This window comes from Chroicocephalus ridibundus, chromosome 11 (genome assembly GCF_963924245.1).
Source record: "Chroicocephalus ridibundus chromosome 11, bChrRid1.1, whole genome shotgun sequence".
Classification (NCBI taxonomy): Eukaryota; Metazoa; Chordata; class Aves; order Charadriiformes; family Laridae; genus Chroicocephalus; species Chroicocephalus ridibundus.
Genome location: NC_086294.1, coordinates 20,476,054 through 20,493,516, shown reverse-complemented (window position 1 = coordinate 20,493,516; position 17,463 = coordinate 20,476,054). Strand labels below are relative to the sequence as shown.

The 17,463-nt window shown below is 48.8% G+C and overlaps 2 protein-coding genes across 5 annotated transcripts in view; one reads left to right on the top strand and one right to left on the bottom strand.

Annotated features, from left to right (window-relative positions):
- Positions 1–17,463, bottom strand: part of CYFIP2 (cytoplasmic FMR1 interacting protein 2) — a 56,622-nt gene that overhangs the window by 21,907 nt on the left and 17,252 nt on the right. For 3 of the 4 annotated variants that reach the window (XM_063349600.1, XM_063349597.1, XM_063349596.1), the window contains exons 10-23: positions 14,733–14,824; positions 11,831–11,948; positions 10,855–10,974; positions 10,109–10,234; positions 8,936–9,102; positions 8,500–8,647; positions 8,006–8,159; positions 7,306–7,462; positions 6,472–6,568; positions 5,827–5,903; positions 4,754–4,862; positions 4,285–4,404; positions 3,403–3,602; positions 2,823–2,910 (exon numbers count right to left, since the gene is read on the bottom strand). In XM_063349600.1, coding sequence (XP_063205670.1) covers positions 2,823–2,910; positions 3,403–3,602; positions 4,285–4,404; positions 4,754–4,862; positions 5,827–5,903; positions 6,472–6,568; positions 7,306–7,462; positions 8,006–8,159; positions 8,500–8,647; positions 8,936–9,102; positions 10,109–10,234; positions 10,855–10,974; positions 11,831–11,948; positions 14,733–14,824 — 1,773 coding nt within the window. The remainder of the gene's footprint in view (positions 1–2,822; positions 2,911–3,402; positions 3,603–4,284; positions 4,405–4,753; positions 4,863–5,826; positions 5,904–6,471; positions 6,569–7,305; positions 7,463–8,005; positions 8,160–8,499; positions 8,648–8,935; positions 9,103–10,108; positions 10,235–10,854; positions 10,975–11,830; positions 11,949–14,732; positions 14,825–17,463) is intronic. The other variant, XM_063349599.1, reaches the window with a different exon arrangement.
- Positions 223–2,784, top strand: FNDC9 (fibronectin type III domain containing 9). Its single transcript, XM_063349078.1, has 2 exons — positions 223–349; positions 1,335–2,784. Exon 2 carries the CDS (start codon positions 1,348–1,350, stop codon positions 2,008–2,010), a length of 663 nt encoding a protein of 220 aa, XP_063205148.1. The 5' UTR covers positions 223–349; positions 1,335–1,347; the 3' UTR covers positions 2,011–2,784.

Here is a 17,463-nt window from a genome sequence, read left to right as displayed (position 1 = left end):
TCTGGCTGGGGGACTGTGGACAGGGGAAAAAAAGAAAACCCCAAACAACCCAGCGAACAAAACTACCTGGCTTGTTTTTTCCACCTCAGGAGACACGTACTTCTCCCAGGCAAAAGCTTTTAGGGAAAACATTCCCAAATCACTCGAAGATGCCTGCCCATCCTTTCTTATTGGTTGCTATGGTGAGAGATGACGGAGCCCCCGACGGGTATAATACGAGGCCGCGCGCAGGGAAGGGATTTCACAGAGGCAGGAGGGAGGCGAGCGGTGGGGAGAGGGAAAGGCGCTGCCCGCCCGTGGCCACGCTGCTCCCCAGCACCGACGGGCCACCACCGACCTGCCCGGGGAGGTAAGAGGCTGCTCTGGGAGGGCTCAGCGGTGGGTGCGTGTGTTGTTCTGCTCCTCATGTAAGAACGGTTAAAACAGTCATTAAGATGAGCTGATTCTTGAGGGAGCTAAAGGAAAGTTAGTTAGATTAAAAGAGAGAGGAAGAAGGAAAGAAAGAAACCGGTCCTATTGCATGCAGCTCCTGCTCTGAGCACTCGGCCGGTTGGGAGAGAGAACCCTGCAACGAAGCTCATATAGCCCTTTGGGGATCTACAGGAGTGATGTACTGAAGTGACTTGTGGCTGTTGCTAAACAGTAATTTGTTACTGATCAGTTTCTTTTATCTAGGGGAGAGCTTTGTACTTATTATTCATATATTAGTATTTCCCTAAAGGCATTGATTTTATATTTCACCAACCTTCAGATTTCACATTTAAGATCCTGATTTTACAGTGTGAGATGCTGCAAGAACAGAAAGAGTTTATAGTCTATTAAGCAACAAGTAAGGTATAGAAAATGCAGCAACAACTTAAACCAGTGAATTACTCATGATGCAGCTTTTTAAATGGCATTCAGGTGTAAAATCAAAATATCATTTGGCAGCTTCGCAAGGCAAGCTGGAGTTAGTTTAATGATCAGTTTATGTTAATTACACTCGCAGTATCTTTTCCATTCCATGGGAAACAAAAAAAGCTAAAAAAGCTTCCTATATAGAAAACTAGTCAGAAAGAAGAGATTTTAAAAAAATCTAAATAGAGCATAAATTATTCCATCTGTCACAGTTAGTTTTTTTGGTTATGAAGCAGGGTGATACAGTAGTCTGAGCACCAGCAGGATTCATCTTTTGTAAATTGAGCCATCTAAGACCTAGCATTTAATCTCAGCTAGCCAGGCATAGTCCTGGCTGCAGTCTAAGGGCCAGTAAAGCTGGTGGAAAGACTTCATGATGTCAGTGGCCTTTGAGCCTGTGCAAGAATTTGGGAAACTCAGCCTCTCCCTGCATCTAGTTTCAGGGGCACGATGAACATCGAAGTGCACAACATCACTTACACCAGCGCCACCGTCTCCTGGGCCATGAACAACCCCTGTCCAGAGAACTACTACCATGTCATGTACCGCCCCAACTGGAACAGCGTCTTTGCTGGCTATTTACGCCAAAACTTCCACCGCGAGGAGCGAGTTCCTCACCCGCTCAGCTCCCTCGTCCTCCACCGACTCACACCATCCACCATCTATGTCCTCTGCATCACGTGCAAGAACTCTTACCCCTCCAGCAACCACTGCACCACCTTCCACACTCTGGACAAAACCCCCCTGGTTTTCGGCGGCTCTAAGCACGAACCTACCACCTCCATGTGGATGGTGAGCAGCCTGCTGCTCCTCTGCTTCATTGCTCTCCTGGCTTATGGCTGCCTGCAGTTCTGGTCTGCACGGTGCCACCGGGCCGCAAGGCTGAAGCATCCCGATGCCAGCCCCGAAGAAGTGGGAGAAGACAGCAGCTCGCCAGAGGGGCCGCTGAATGACGGACTGAGAGAGGAGCTTCTGGAAGTCCCCATGACCACTGTACTAATGAGGAGCTCCAGTTTCATCAGGGAGAGTCCATATAGCTCCCCCCACTGCTTTTTTTCCTATAAAACCAGCGATGATAAAAGGGCCATCTTGCCACAGCACGGCCTTCAGTGAGAACAAAACAAAGGCAGATCCTGCTTAGAGGTTTGGTTCATGATGTCCTTTCCCAGCTCTTGCCAACGGGACTGTCTGTGTGTCCATGGGGGCTGTTTGTCCCAGGGTAGAACACGAGGTGGGGACACTGGTCACGGGGAGAAAGATTTTTGTCAAGTGACAAAAATACTCTCAGTTGCTGGGTTTTTTTTTAAAAAGAAACCAAGGCAGCTCTCTGGGAACAGCCAGGCTCGGCTGACTGTCGTGTCATTAGCTAATCTGCATCAGTGCTGTAGGTTCACTTAGGAGTCGTCAATCAACGCGCACAAGAAATAAACTCCTCTCGAGCAGTTTCACACTTGAGCATCACACCCCAAGCCCTCATAACGCCTGTACGAACAGTCATCGCAGCCTGACAAAAGACATTTTTGTCAGTATTAAGCAGTCTATATTTGCACACACAAGTATTTAAGTAATTCCCATTTCGAACTACAAACGGGATACCTGAAGTGGCAACCCTCCTCGGGGAGAAGCTCCAACTCGCTCTCCTCTCCGCGCATTTAGATGGATGTGATTTGGTCTCAGTGCAAACACCAAGCACAGAGCAGTGTCAGCATCCCCTGACGTAGGCATGTTATGGAGAAGACTATGGGAAAGCAATAGCAAAAGCCCACTGAACCTGCTTCTTGCATGGCTTTTTGGTTTCACACGGCAACATGACCCTGCACATTGCACCCGCCATTCTGTTAATGAACTAGTTCTTGTATTTCTTTCTTCCTAAATAAATACTTCCAACATCCACCCCTTCTGGCTGTTGTGGCTCATTTACTGACCTTGGACCCGTAGAGGTAATACGGCTGAACGTTGGCTGGCTTGTCCCGCTGGGGTTCCTGTGTGAACGGGATTGCTGTCCTCACAAACCTGTGGTGGGTGCGGGAGACGGGGAGGAAAGTGGTCAGAGCCCTGTTAATTGTGCTGAGTGAAGACATGGCACAGTCTGCAGGCTAATTAATCACCTGAGCTACGTGAACTGCAATGCAAACTCCCGCCCCAATCTCTTGGTGGTGTAAAACGTCAGTTTAACCTACCAAAGGTGAGATTTCTTCTCATTTGGGGCAGGCAAGGAACGATATATGAGCAGCTACCACAGCTCTACTGCTCCATAAACCAACCCTCGAAACCAAACTAGCTCAGCCGCTTGCAATCACTGCCCCACATTGTTGCTTGACTTTGTTGCTAACATTTTCAAGGCCATGGGGAGCTGGTGGGCTTTAACTTCATTTGACACTGTAACTGTTGCATCCCATCGGGAATGAAAACTGCAGCGCAATGCATGGGAATTTTATGTGGCAGGTTTGATGTCTCGGAAAGAAGAGTCTCTAGGTGTCCCCTTGCCTTGCTTTTCCTCCTCACCTGTTGGTGGATCCATTGTAGCAATAGTTGGGTAGAAAGTCAAAGTTGAGCTCCCAGAAGACGTGGAGGGTGATGCGCCCATAGGGTGCAGAGACGTTGTGGTTGGCCTCCCGGAACATGGCATCAAAGCTGTCCAAAGTCATGTGCTTGCACAGCAACCTGTGAGTCAGGCGATTGATTTCCAAGAGCCACTCCAGCTCCTGCAGCACATAAAGCAGCAGCAAATGCAGGTATTACCAAGATGACAATAGAAACAGCTGATTTAATTGCCAGGGGAATGAGTTTATACCCACACCGACAGAGAACTTTCCAGGTGAGGATGTATCAAATGCTAAAGACATCAATTTAACTCAGTGGCAGAGGCCAATTGCACTTCTACTCAAGGGGTCCTGGTCCAGTATCTCCTAAAGCTGCAGGAAGCAAAATTAATTTGTTTCCTGCTGAGCACTGGGTGGCTTTCAAACCAGAATCCTTCAAAGGTGGAAACTGGTAATTTTACACTACTTGACTCTGATGCTCCTGTAATGTATCAAAGGCAGCAAATCCTGTACGCACACAGAGGAGGTCTCAGCCACCTTCATCCAACAGGGGGAATTCAAGTCGAGATTTCTTTCTCCCAGGTTACAGGGCTCTCTTATATGAGCTCTGCAAAATATACCCGCTCACCGTCACCTTATGATTTACGCAGATACTTAATGGTTCAATAATAATGCAATTAAAGCTGCATAAATAGAAATAGTAGAGACTCATCAGCATAAAGGAGAATACATGGCTGGCTGAAACCTACTGTAGATGGGATTTGAAGCAGAAGACAGTTGCCTGTGTATCCATAGCAGTGTATTACTCTCTCTATTCACACTCTTCGTCAATAACAGTTCTTACCACTATGGATGTCAGGTCCTCACTCTCAAAGCGGCTAATGGCCTGGTCCAACGATTTGTACATCGCTGCTGAGATACGCTGCGTAATGAGCCTGTTCAGATCAATTGATCTACCCAGCAACTGGGAAAAGAAGAGATTTCCATGTTATATACAGATGGGGAAAAGGCACTTTATTTTTTTTTTTAACAGACATAAATTGAAACCAAACATCCAAATCTGCTTGAATGTGAAAGTGCTGATGCAAAGGCCTCAGCTGAGTTTACCACCACTTAAGAGATAAGGAGGGAAACGTGGAGCGTAACTCATTTTCCCTTGGACCCCATGCATGAGTGCGGTGTGTCAGAAACAGGTTCAACCCTTCTCATTCCAGCATCGACCTCAATTAAGCCCAGCACTAGGTTGCCACCCACCAACAAAAGGATAATCGATCAAGAGCTACGAGTACTGGAGTCCACTGCTTGCACTGTACCTGGACATGCCTCTGCTTGAGCAGAGTTTCGTAGCGGTTGGATGGTGGGTATGGAATAATCACCCCGTAATTCTTACATTCAGCCCGGAAACGTTTGTCCAATAAGACACTGAAAAAAGGAACCAGTGTGAGGAAAAAAGAAACATACACTATCAGCTTCTCTCTGGGTCTTTTCCAGAGTTGTTTTCGTCTTGGTCTGAATGCCATGAAATTTCCATACACTAATAACTCTGCTTACACCACTAAATCACAGAGCAGGGGTTGTTATCTGGGGGCTGCCATGACATTGTGCATCATTCTTGGCTTTTATGGCTAAAACGTTAAAAAAGATAAAAGGTTGTGCTGAAAGATATCACTAGTGACAGGTGCTGGTGTGCTCCCTCCTTGAAGATCTGCTGTGGGAACATTTGGTTGGTGATGGTGATTGCTCTCCTTCTCTAAAGCCAAATGCCATCTAGAGACAAAACTCCCTGCAGAGTTACACCGAAGATTTGTTTCACATTTGGGGACATGAGAGGAGGACTCTCCCTGGAGTTCATCCATGTTCTTTAAACCGATAAGAGGGAAATGTCACAAAGAGCCTATCTCCTCACAAGGGAGCAAGCGACTCCGTGGAAGTCCTACAGTCGGCTGGTCTGATGTGTGACCTAAGATAATGAGTACCCTTCTAGCTTTTACAAAAGTCCTGCTGCTTTACTAGGGTGAGGACAAGTGCATACTCCTGTTTCTTAAGAGATGGGAGGCTTCCACTCATCTGCCTGGTACACAAACAGAAGTCAAGCAATGTCTTCAATAGGCTCAGTTGGCTTTTCTGCTGCTCTCACAAATTGTATTCAGACAGCTACTTAGGATGCCAATTACTATTTTTCACTTTTAACTGTGTCTCCTTGCCACCATGAATTCATTTTCCCCATTTGCACTGGTCTGACATGGACAGCCAGCTCCGTGGGACAGGGATGATCTATTTTGTCATCTCTACTTGCAGCAGCTGCTCCCTGAGGGGAACGTTTTGGTTAACAGCAATTTGGATGCAGCCGTATCGTCAGTCATCAGCAGCAGTCAGGTTCTCCTACCTGCCAGCCATTGCTTTATAATAGGCAAAGATCTGATCTGCCAGCTTGTACACAAATTGATCAAAGCACAAATTCACCTGGGGGAGAAAAAACAAGATGTCGTGAGGGCGTACCCAGCACAGAGCAGCTCCTTCCTACGCCCGCAAGATCAATACAACTCAACACAGAGTTCTAATTTAATACATATGTGTATGTCACACTATCTAAAAACCCCACTGCAGTTCTCACGTGCTAAAGGTACGCAGAAAATTGCAATTACATTTCTCTCTTATAGTTTCTGCGTGTTCTTAGAGGTCCTGGTCCCCCATCCCCAGCTAGCCTTCTCTCTCAGGGATCTCGAGTTTCTCATTTTCCTTTGATGTCTCATAACCCTGTGCCCATCAGACAGACTCTTCCACACCCCCAGTGTCTGACAGCCTTTGGCGTCCACGATTCCCCATGGGTACAGCTAAGGTGAAGCCCTTAATCAGCGAAGCCTGTAAGCTCTCTGGAAATTCTGATCTTTTAAAAACTTCTCAGTCTGATGGGGTATTTTTTTCAGGAGGTGCGTGTAATAAATTCACTGAACAGCTGGGTGGGGCTGTCAAACAGGGCAACGTGACCCCAGTGAGCTCTTTCTGTACAGTAAAGATGAAGAGAACTTACTTCAGCTTCAATTTCATCATATAGGAACTGCTTTTTGAACTTGGTCAAGGCATAGTATGCGCTGTCATTGTAGAGGTCCAAGGGGTACAGTACGTACCTGAGGGCAAGAAGAGGGATCATGTCTTAAATTAACTTTGGAGCATACATCAGCATAAACGGCAGCCAGTGCACGTGCCCTGCTCGGTGAAAAAAATGGCTTTTCTCTGACATCACTCCTGTCACTTCCACTCCCTCCAGCCCCTCTCTGGCTCCTTGTGTCCTGCTGGAGGCAGCTAGAACTGATCCGGATTTGAACGAACTGTGACTTGTTCAATCAACACTTGCTCTTTCTCTGCCCTTAAAAAAGCTTTCACCCTGCCCTCCCTCTACAGAGTGCTCTGACAATGGCTGTAAAGTGGAAAACAAAGTTTTCCGAATGAGGAAGATATTATGAACATGATTACACTTACATAACAGCAATTCCTCTCATCACTTATCACATATAGAAAAAAAAGTGTTTAGGTGCCTTAGCCAGGGCCCACGTCCCTTGGGTTGCACATGCTGCCTGACTGCTGCATGCAGATGACGGCACCATCAAGTTGTGCCCACCTCCGAATAGAGCAGTTGCCAGCTGCTGGTTTTTGATGCATAAGTGCGTGCCAGTGCCAGGAAGCCGCCCATGTGCGTCTGCTAACAAGGTATTCACACAGCACACATTCAGGTGACAGCAAGTCAAGAAACATGCATTTTCCCTCCCACGTCAAAAAGACTGTTCATCACCAGCCTACCCTTCTCCAAAACAAAATCCCAAGCCCCAGCGCATGCATAGTCCCGACACAGCCCATCGGCTCTTACTCCATCATGGAGGGTTCTTTGGTTTCCAGAATATGGTCCGTGAGGATCCAGGGCATGGACATTTCAATGGGGAACTGGATGCGGCGGCCCATGGTCAGCTCCAGGAAGAATTCCCGAAACCAGAGCTGGGACAGGTCGCAGCACTGCTGCAGCGCTTCTGAAATGCAGAGGAGATCCCCCCGGCAGGAGGGCACCCATGTTACCCCCAGGGGGACGGCAGCGAGGGAAGCGCACAAGATGCAGCTGCTGCAGCCTCATATTAGACTGGTTTTGGGTATGGAATATTTTTCTGGGATGTCTCTGGTTTTAAACCCAGACCATATCTGTGCTGTCTGAGCACTTTGTAGTGGAAGAAGAAAGAAGGGATCATTCCTTTTGACCTAGAGCTCCAGGGAGAACATTTCAATGGCTCAGAGTTATTCTGAAAGATTTCTTCTATGCCCGCTGGCTCAGAAGTTTGTCTGGGATGGAAAACAAGTCCTAGAAACTAAACTATCACTTGTAGCTATTTGCTATTGCTGACTCATTCCTGTTCACATAATGCTTACTACCCGGAAACATGCCTGTGCCAGCCAGAAGTTGAACATTTGGGAAAAATCAAGGAAAATCTGAACTAGTCTACGAGGAGCAAAGACGATCTACCTTTGCCTATCTGAGCACGTAAGAGTTGGATTCAAGCCTCCCCCTGCCATAACCTCACCACTGATGTTGAGAAGGTGGGTGAAGAAGAAGGACTGCTTGTGGAACTCCTCAATGGCCAAGACTATCGGCCCATCCAAGCTGCTCCTCAGAGTCTTCTTTGAGCCACTCTTGTCTGCAATGAGGGACTCCAGCATGGTCCGCACCATGTACAGCTTTGGAAGAAAGTTAACACGCAGTTACCACTCTCCAGTGAGACACCACCACACACACAGCCACGGTGTTCTGCAACAAAAACCAACACTTCTCCCAGGTGGCTACTGCTATCTGCATCCATAAGCCACCATCATTATGAGTTAGAAATAATTACACCCCTAAAAAAGGGGGGTTTGGAAACTGTACAATGAACTAGGCACCAAAGCAACATTTAACACACAAGAGCGTGAAAACTTTGCGGAACAGACCATGGAAACAGCTGCTTATCCACTGGATGGGAGAGTCCTGCATGGCTGTTAGGCCATTAATTCCCTACACAGGAGAAGGAGATTTACATACCTGTGTACTTGATGGTCCTACTGCTCGTCGTGGGACTTTAATATCAAATCCACCTTTAGGATCCTTCTCACCTCTCAGGCAAGGATCATTTGGAGGCTCTCGGCCTCCCTCCCAGTCACAGATTGTCTTCCGAATTGCCTGAAGCACACTGGAGTGGGTGGGAGAGGGAAAGTAGTGCCTAAGCTTGATTCCAATTCAAGATGAGAATACTCACTGCTGTGCACATATGGGAGGAAAAGTATCTGAGGTGGAGACATATACTGTCATCACTGGGGGAGTCGTGTCCATAAGTTACCTTGGAAAGATCTGCTGGCCAAGGTATGTTGGCTGGTTGTATACCCTGAGGTGTACGCAGGGCCATATGCTTATATAGTACAAATGTGTTACACAAATAAATACATGGGCTTTGCATTACATTCAAGAAGGGCAGACTGACCTGATCAGAACGTTCTTCTTCTTCCTGACCGCCTGCCTGAGCGGCTCTCGCAGAGTCACCTGGGCAAAGTCCTGCAGGGCTGCATAGATAGTGTTGCGGATGGCTTGGTTAAAGACACTCTCCATCCGGCCCATCAGCACTTGCAGACCTTTGATCATGGCAATTACCTGAAGCAAAAATTAAAATCAGACGGTTTTGCTATTTTTCCACTGTATTAAAAGGTCCATAGATCCAACATTAAGAGAATTTAGGACTAAATTAATTCTACTTAAGTAACTCAGGTCCAGTAATTAGGTGGCTGGGTTTTTTGATGTTAGCTGTACAGATCACAACAAGCTGAGGAGAGCATTTACACCACCAGTGTCTTGCAAATGGCCCCTGTCCCTTGCCAGGCTCTGTTTCCACTCCTGATCTCTTGATACCTTTAATAACACACAATCCCAGGAAACTGCATGTGCTCCACACGTGGGTGTAGCTGCGTGGCTTGCACAGACGTGCATCCGCACCAGGGCATGGTCTTCCTTGTAGGAGAGTAGAGGGACAATTCCCAGGAGGGAGCGAGCCACAAAAATTAAGGCAATATTCAAGCAACCTTGGACTGTGCAAGGCAAGATGAAGGTGTGAGGGCCTCCCACTGCCAGGCTCGGAAGACTATTCCCACTGTCCACAGGCAGCCGGATCAAAAGCTGATGGGTCCTGGGGACTGGCTGAGGATCCCTTGTGGTTGCACAGCACCTGAACATAGCTCCTGACCTTACTCCAGACCACGCTGCTCTGCAAGCCCACAGCCTTGGTTTTTTTCCGGAGCCCTGAACCCCCTTTTCAGGTCAGGAGAGGCTTAATACAGCATTATTAAGACAACATAGGGATTCACCTCTGTCTTTCTCCAGCACACAAACAGAGCATAAGAAGAGCAGGAGAATTCCTCTCATCATGCACTGGTGCAGTGTTTCTATCCCAGCAGCAGCTCCTAAGTACTTAAACTGCCCCTTAGTTCTCGGGAAATTAAGGGCCACAGGGATGTGGGAGCCCTTAATCCCTTAACGTGGGCCACAGGGATGACGAACCAGCTGAGTATGGTGAGATGCCCTTCCCTCCTCTTCCCCTGGGCTGAGGAACATGGACAGGAAACCAGCCCTGGCTGGTTCTTACTTTTGTGCAGTTGGCACCTACCTCCACAAAGGCAAACTTCTCTTCACTGGTGTAGTTGTACCGGGTGGCTCTCTCATACTCTTCCGCTGTTCCTGGGCAATCCTTGTTACAGAACTTATCTGTGGGATGAACCAGCTTCCAAGAGTACTGCAAGATGGAGAGGGACACTGTCAACATTGCAAAGAGTAAGAAGCCAGGCTGGAAAGACTGAACATGGCCCTATACCAGGAAAACACTTCCTAGACATTACTACAGTTGTTTGACATTCCTTTGGGAGCAGAATTTGTGCTCGTCCCTGTCTTTGTTATCACTGTACTGTACTGAATATTGGTTTTGTTTCTTTGGGAGGTTGCCAGTCACGTTGGGCTTTTGACATCCATGGACTTGTCTTGAGATGTGGTCGAAATTTTCATTATTTGAATTACAGTTTTAGTTGCTGAAGTCCCACACTCATCCCAAAGACCTTTCAGTACTTAACCAAGGTGTTCAGGTTAGGAGAACAGTCACCCGGTCACGCAGTTCCCCGTCTAACATCACTAGGGACACCCCAGCACCCGCAAAGCGTGGTTCAGGTCCAGGATGATCAAGCTTGCTCTCTCCATTTGGTACAGAGGGCGTTCAGGTCATTAGCTGCCTGATCTTAGCGTGTTTGTTAATGGCTTAAAGCTAGGTGGTGTGAAAACAAGCTCACCTTGCCGCAGTCTTTGTCACATGCCATGTTAAAACGTCCACACTCACCTGGGAAGAGGAGGACGTTGCACACTCACCACTTCCATGACGTGGGCACTCCACTTGGACAGCAGCTGCAGCCCCCGTAAAGCGAGATCAAAGAGCTCCCTGTACTCTTCATCTGATTTCTGGCTGTCCAGTCCTGAGCCAGTGACGACCTGGAGAACATCACATCACATCACGTCAGGACTAGACACAGCAACTTGCTGCAGAGGCTCCGTCGAGCCAAACAGCAGCCACAGATCTCTCAAATCCCAGCTGAAATGAATTCCCCGTGACCTTATGATCAAGCTAAAATTGCGCAGTGGATATACGGTCCCTCAGGAAAAGGCGTGTAACTTGGCAAGGCTCTTTTTACCCAGGCAGTCAATTTATTTCCTACAGAAAAATGAGTCTGACCTGTCACCTCAGAGCAACTAACTGACTGTTTTCATTCCACTTTCCCATTCCTTTGTGATGGTCTAATACTACTGAAATCCTTGAGAGTCCTTTACTGATTTAAAGTTCAAATAAGCACTTAGAAATGCCAAAAAGGAAAAGGCCGAGAATGCTAACAGTTCATTAAACTAACAGTGATGAATGAGGATCAGACACTTGCAAAAAACAATCACAATCACATCAGAGAAGGCTCCAACATTCAGTAATTAAAAGAACAGAGATGCTCTCGTGAATTTTCCTCGAAGCTCTATGCCCCCATTTCAAGTCATGGGACTTCTGCCACCTGGCTGATAATAAACATTCAGTTGCAAAAAATTTACTGCTTCTTATTTTGACTGAGCTGTGGCCAAAGGGCAGAAGCTTTTGCAGTAGATGTTCAGGTGCACGTGACTGTGCACCTGCAGGGGCCTTTCATAACTTGCTTTTTTATTGCTAGCTCAAGGAGTGGTTTGTTCCACCTGATTCCTTCTTCCCTCCTCACTGTACATCCTTGGCAGACCATACTCCTGCCACACGTGTCCTCTCCCAGGCTCTGTGTAACGAGCCTGATTATGGTGACTAACCCGCTGAGCTTACCTCGCTGTTGCTGTAGCGAGCGAGCTCTGAGATGAATCGGATGTGGTCGTCTCGGATCTGGACCATCTGCTCACAGATGTTGTACTGGGGACTTATGCTGCTCTGAGTGCACGTCCACCTGGGCAAAAAAGCAAGGGTTTCAAGGACAGGACACGAAGCTCTACTCAGACACCCCCAGGGACAAAGCCTTGTGTTCAACTGCTCTCTCTTCACTTCAACATGCTCAAGACATGCCACCTTCAGGGCAAACGTCAGACCGTGTCTTCTCTCTCATGTCCCCTGGGTGTGTGAGGTCTTCCAGAGGTGATCTCACACAACGTGCCAGGGTTGCTTGCCTCGCCTTTCAGCCTGAACATCTCCGCTCCATCCACCCTGAAGGCTGCTCTCCATGTTGGGCTCACCTACCCCATGGACAGAGGTGGCCATTTCCCAGGCCACCGTTGGACAAGCTGTCAGGGAAGGATGAACTGCAGAACCTCGGCATCATTTGCATCCTTTCTGCTAAACCTAAGGATAATCATCCCCTTAGGTGTCATCCCTCCAGGTCTGAAAGGGCTGGGTGATGCTGCCTTCTCCTTCAAGGAAAGACCCTGCAAGGGGCCAGCAAGGAAACATCCCCCCACTCTGTTTTTGGTCTGGCTCACGCTACCAGCTCAGCGAACAACCCTGAGTATAAATGACGAGCAGAATATGACTGAATGAACTAGATTTCCATTGGGCCACATGCACCATGTAACAGTGTAACGGGGCCCTAAAAGAAGGCAGCACTCCTCTTCCAAAGGCACAGTCATATGAAGTCATTATCTCCTCTTTCCCCACTTTGAATTAGCCACAGTCGTAGAACCAGAACGGCTCCACCAAAATGCATTGTGCAAGCAAATGTCTGTCAGTGAGACTCTCATATCTTACTCTGTCATCACAGTCTAAACGTTCAGAATTTGCTTTTTCTCCCCCCTAAATAACTGTCCATCTTAAGGTAGATAGTCATCTTCTCCAATCTAGACTGGCCGTACAAAAGGAAGGTGAGAAACCTGCCTCTGCTATGGACATAGACACGAAGACATATTCCTACAGTTAACTGCGAGGCACTTGTTGCCAGTATTTGTGGTGGTAGAGGGTCCTGGAAGTGCTGGGCCATGTCGTCCCTTACGGAATCCGTCCTCCCGCAGTCCCATCGCTCGACTCTTACCCGTTCCAATGTCCTGTGCTCCCCGCCGGACAATCGGCAGGTTAGCAGGAGTGGCCAGGGCCGCACCAGCCCTCCCCGCCACACACAACCTAGTCCACAGTGCAGAAACAAAGCGCCATGCAGGAAAAACACCAATTAATTCCACTTGCATGGAGACAGGGAGGGAAAGAAAATGACAAAACCAATATTAGTAAGAAATGGGGATTATATGGAACCACCTTGGCAGAGTTAGTGTTGGGAGTCCATGCAATTTGCTGGGAAAGCAAGTGCGTGAGGAAGAAACACTGGTTAGTAAGGTACGGCACACAGACCTGGGAGACAGATTTCAAGACAGACAGTAAAATTGTGCACAGGTAAACAGCCCATGAGCTACCTCGGTTTTGAGATGCGAAAATGAATGCAGCTGACACACGTTTCGTTGAAATGTGCTTTCTGAATGATTCGGGATAAAACTTGAGTTTTTGAAAATATTTTTTAAATTTATGTTTTGTAGAATTTTTTTTTTTCCAATTTTTTAATTGAAAACCGTTTGCTTGGGAAATTTTGCCATGTTGTTTTCAAATTTCTTGTGAACATTTAATGGGCACTTTTCAACCAGCCTCTGGGGGGGCCGTTCCTGGGTGAACCACGTGGCAGGCAAAAAAGCCGGACTCTCCGGGGTGGAGGGGGACAAGCAAACAGAACAGAAAGATGAGCCTGCAAGTTAGTTCCTGCCCCGCTGAAGACGCAGCTCAGCTAGGCTGCTTCTCGCAGGACGGAGACATCTGATTTCCATGCGACATGGTCCCACGGGTGAATGGCCACTCGCTGGCGAGAGCCGGGCTGCCACCAGCGATTACAGCCGGACACAGCTCAGACGGGCTTTGCTTAATAGGTGGTTGCAAACGCCGTTCCGAGGATATCCAAACCTAACACCGATTCTTCTAGCAATAACTGAGCGCGATGCAAAGCTACAAAGATGTGTAGGGCCTCACACACGCCTGGTGTGATCTGAAACAACGCCTGCAAATTCATCTGACGGGAGCAGCAAACTGCCTGTGAACACGGGCTGGCAAGCAGTGCTTTCCGCTCCTGAGCAGTGCCGTAAAGACTCCGTTTCTGCTCTTCTCCCACAATATTCATTCCTTTCCAGTGCATCTGAGCCCCTGGTTCATCCCTCATTCCTGCTGCCCTTCTTTACAAAACCTGCCTGAGCTAGAGGAGACGCCCTGGCTACTGCAGCTGTGTTCATGCTCTGGAGGATTTTGTCCCTGAGATGAAAAAAGTGGATTAAAATCTCTCCAGAGCAGGAACACGCCGCTCGCACTCACACACCTCCGGCCGTGCACACCTCGCAAGCACTCAGCGGCTGTCCTCGATCCACGTGCCAGCCGCTTTCCCTTCCTCCCGCCCGGCTGCCGGCCGCCGAGCATCCTCCCAGCCCTTGCCGGCGGGAGCGGACGGACAGGCACTGCCCGCTCCCTGCCTGCGCACGGGGACTGGGTCGACACGGAGGTGCGGAGCTGGCTGCGCCCGCAGGGGCCGGCGAGGACAGCTTCCCATGCAGGGACGGGGAGGTACACACGTGCACACAGAGCCGGCACGCCAGGACTCACACCTCACAGGGACACACACGGGTACCCATGCACAGACCTCACGCACGCCGGAGAGTTGCGGCTCCCACGGCTTTCGGGACACACACAGAAGCCAAGAGACATTATGGCAGGCACTCACTTGGATTTGTTCTCCTCATAGTGAGCACTGGTCTTAATGTATCTGGCCAGTTCTATCTGCATATCGCCGAATAAAGGAACCACCTGCAGCTGCTGGAAAAGAAAACAAAAGATGGTTGAAACACGGCGGAGAGCGAGCCCGTGGCCCCAGCGCAACACAAGGGACTACAAAACAGCATCCTGCGTCTCTGAAGCTATGGAAAGTGCCAGGCTGTTTAAAGCAAGGTGCAAACCTGGAGCCAGGATCATTTCACAGCTAGGAAGCAACCGAAAATGGTCACAAGGCTTTTTGTGCAAGGAAAATCACCCCCTGCGAGCGCTCTGGTGCCCTGGACTTGCCGACACTGGGCTGATTATGGCCAGGATGGTTCAGTGCTGTAACCGGCCAGAGGAAAGGCTCTTTTTACAACAAAAAGAGAGAGCGTATTCCTCACCAGGGCTTATTGCCTCCCACCATAATCCTCCAGGAGAACAGAGGGATGAAAAACCAGCACGTGGGTATTTTGGCAGCAAGCTGCTGCGGCTCCCTTGGGAGGGAAGCTGTAGGCTGCTGTGCTGCCTGGCCTCCCAGGGATGTGGCATCTTTCCCCAGGGACTCAGACCGTACTTTGGCACTGCGGCTGCTGGTGATGTGTCTTAAAACTTCTCCATGAAGAGAAAGACACAGGCAACACAACATGGCTTTGCTCACCCTTTACGTCTCAGGAGCATGTGGGTGGGAAATAAATTCAAAGCGCACGGAACGTACCCCAAGCTGAGACCGGTCCCTGCTTCCCTAAGCTTTCAGCTGCACACAAAATTCAACCAAGAGCTACCAATAGTTCTTCAATAAAATATGAAGCTTCAACTTCACCCAGCTACAAAAGCCTTGCCCAAAAATTCAGGGAAGGTGGTGGCAAATTCCCTGTCCTGTTATCACAGGTTTCTCCTCTCAGGCTGACTTGTGCGGAGGATGTGTAACGCTGTCATCAGGGATTCCCAGTGGCGCTTTCATAAAAGGTTTAAATGAAGGGGTAGTTCATTTTCACTACTCAAATTCCTGGTCAATCCACTAGAAATTTAATCAGAAGGCAATAAGGAGATGTAGTAAGAGGAGTAGTTGGCCTTTTCTTATTGAGATCTGATAGTCTGGAGTGGTACTTAACTGATTAGGTGAGACCACAGCAGATGCTGGAGAAGTGCAAATAGAAAAAAAAAGCTGGAAAGAAGAAAGTTATTCCATGCAATGGAAGATATATAACCTGATTCTCTGATGTCCCACAGCACTTTGCAATGAACAGCAAATCTGAATGCACCAAGATGACCAAACTCTACAGATTACACTGAGAGCTTGAATTAAACTGAGATTCAGTTGCATTAACAAGGGAAAACTCGGAAGACTCCGAGGGATGGCATGATAAATCACCTTTGCAGAGCTGCAGTCCTCAGCAGTCTCCCCAGTGACTGAAGGGTATTCAACCACCTCATTATCGCCCAGTTCGTGAGGTTCTGGTGTCTGTCGGTAGTCCCCTATGCGGCATTTCAGCCCTGCTCTCAGAGCTGTCTCCAGGAGATGACACAAATTGGGGTAAATAAGTCCCTGCTGGCTCAGGGTGAGGACGCAGAAGCTGGTACACCAACCTTTCCTGAAACCAGCTATCTGGACTGGCCCCTTCCCTCCCCTTGCACAGATCCAGTGCATCACCCAGAAACTGCAAATCGGGGGAATAAGCAGGGAGACGTCCTCTACCCTGTCACCACAACCGACCTCTTCTTTCAGGCTCCTCAGCAGCTCTCTGGGTAAAGCAGCAGGGAGAATCCACTCTGCTGAAAGAGTGATGGGGAAGAAGCGCTCCCTGGCCCCCCAAAATCATCATCAACTCTTTTCCCTGATGTGGAGCAAATATTTGTAACAAAACCTAATCTGTCCATCTCAGGAGAAAGATTAAAACAGTGGAGGCAAAAGGACTCTGGAAGGACTGCTCAGGCTCAGTAGGTCTAAAAGAAAACTAATTACTCCATCTGGGAAGTTATTCTGCTGTCCTCCTGCTATGCTGTTATTCTTTGCTGCCAAGACATTTGTCCCTTGCCAGATCCCACCATGGGTCCTGGAGTTGACCTGCCCCAAACCTGAGCTGCCTCCTAGACCAGCCTGTGTGCAGAAGCGATGGAAAGGAGGTGCCATTTCCCCCTGGGAACGCTGCAGATGCCCTCTCCGTCTGCCACTGGTGGCTGGGGCCTCACACACACCAGATTTTGGGGGGAAGCAGACAGGGTTATCCCAAACCTTCCTCGTGCTGAGTGGCCCGGGGGCAATGCAGCCTGGCCTCCAGCTGCGGACCAGCCCCCAGGGCTGCACGTGTGCACGGGCAGAGGGAGGCTGCACGGCTGCTTCCCGCGCTGTCACTGGGACCATCCAGTTCTCGCGGGCCTTTCCCCAGACCCTCGACCTCAAACAAGACAAAAACGGTTCATCAAAGCACCGGGTGAGCCCTTTGAGGAACTCGCTGAGCACCTCCAAGTCCCAGCCAACACAAGCTCCACAAGAAGCTTTTTCTGTCCTATCGGGAGCATGGTTTATACATGAAATAAGGCTGCCAGCTCACATGTTGGCTGGCCAGCTGTGTCCCCTGTCCCTCAGCTCAGCAGCTCACTGAGGGAAAAGGGAGCGCAATCATCACCCGCACAGACCTCAGCAAACCAGCCAGGTTTGGTGGCCTGAAATCACAGTGCTTCTCAGGAGATGCCAAACC

What these genes read in the sequence shown, in the direction of transcription:
- FNDC9 (XM_063349078.1), top strand. Translation starts at nt 1,348, where the DNA reads ATGAACATCGAAGTGCACAACATCACTTACACCAGCGCCACCGTCTCC.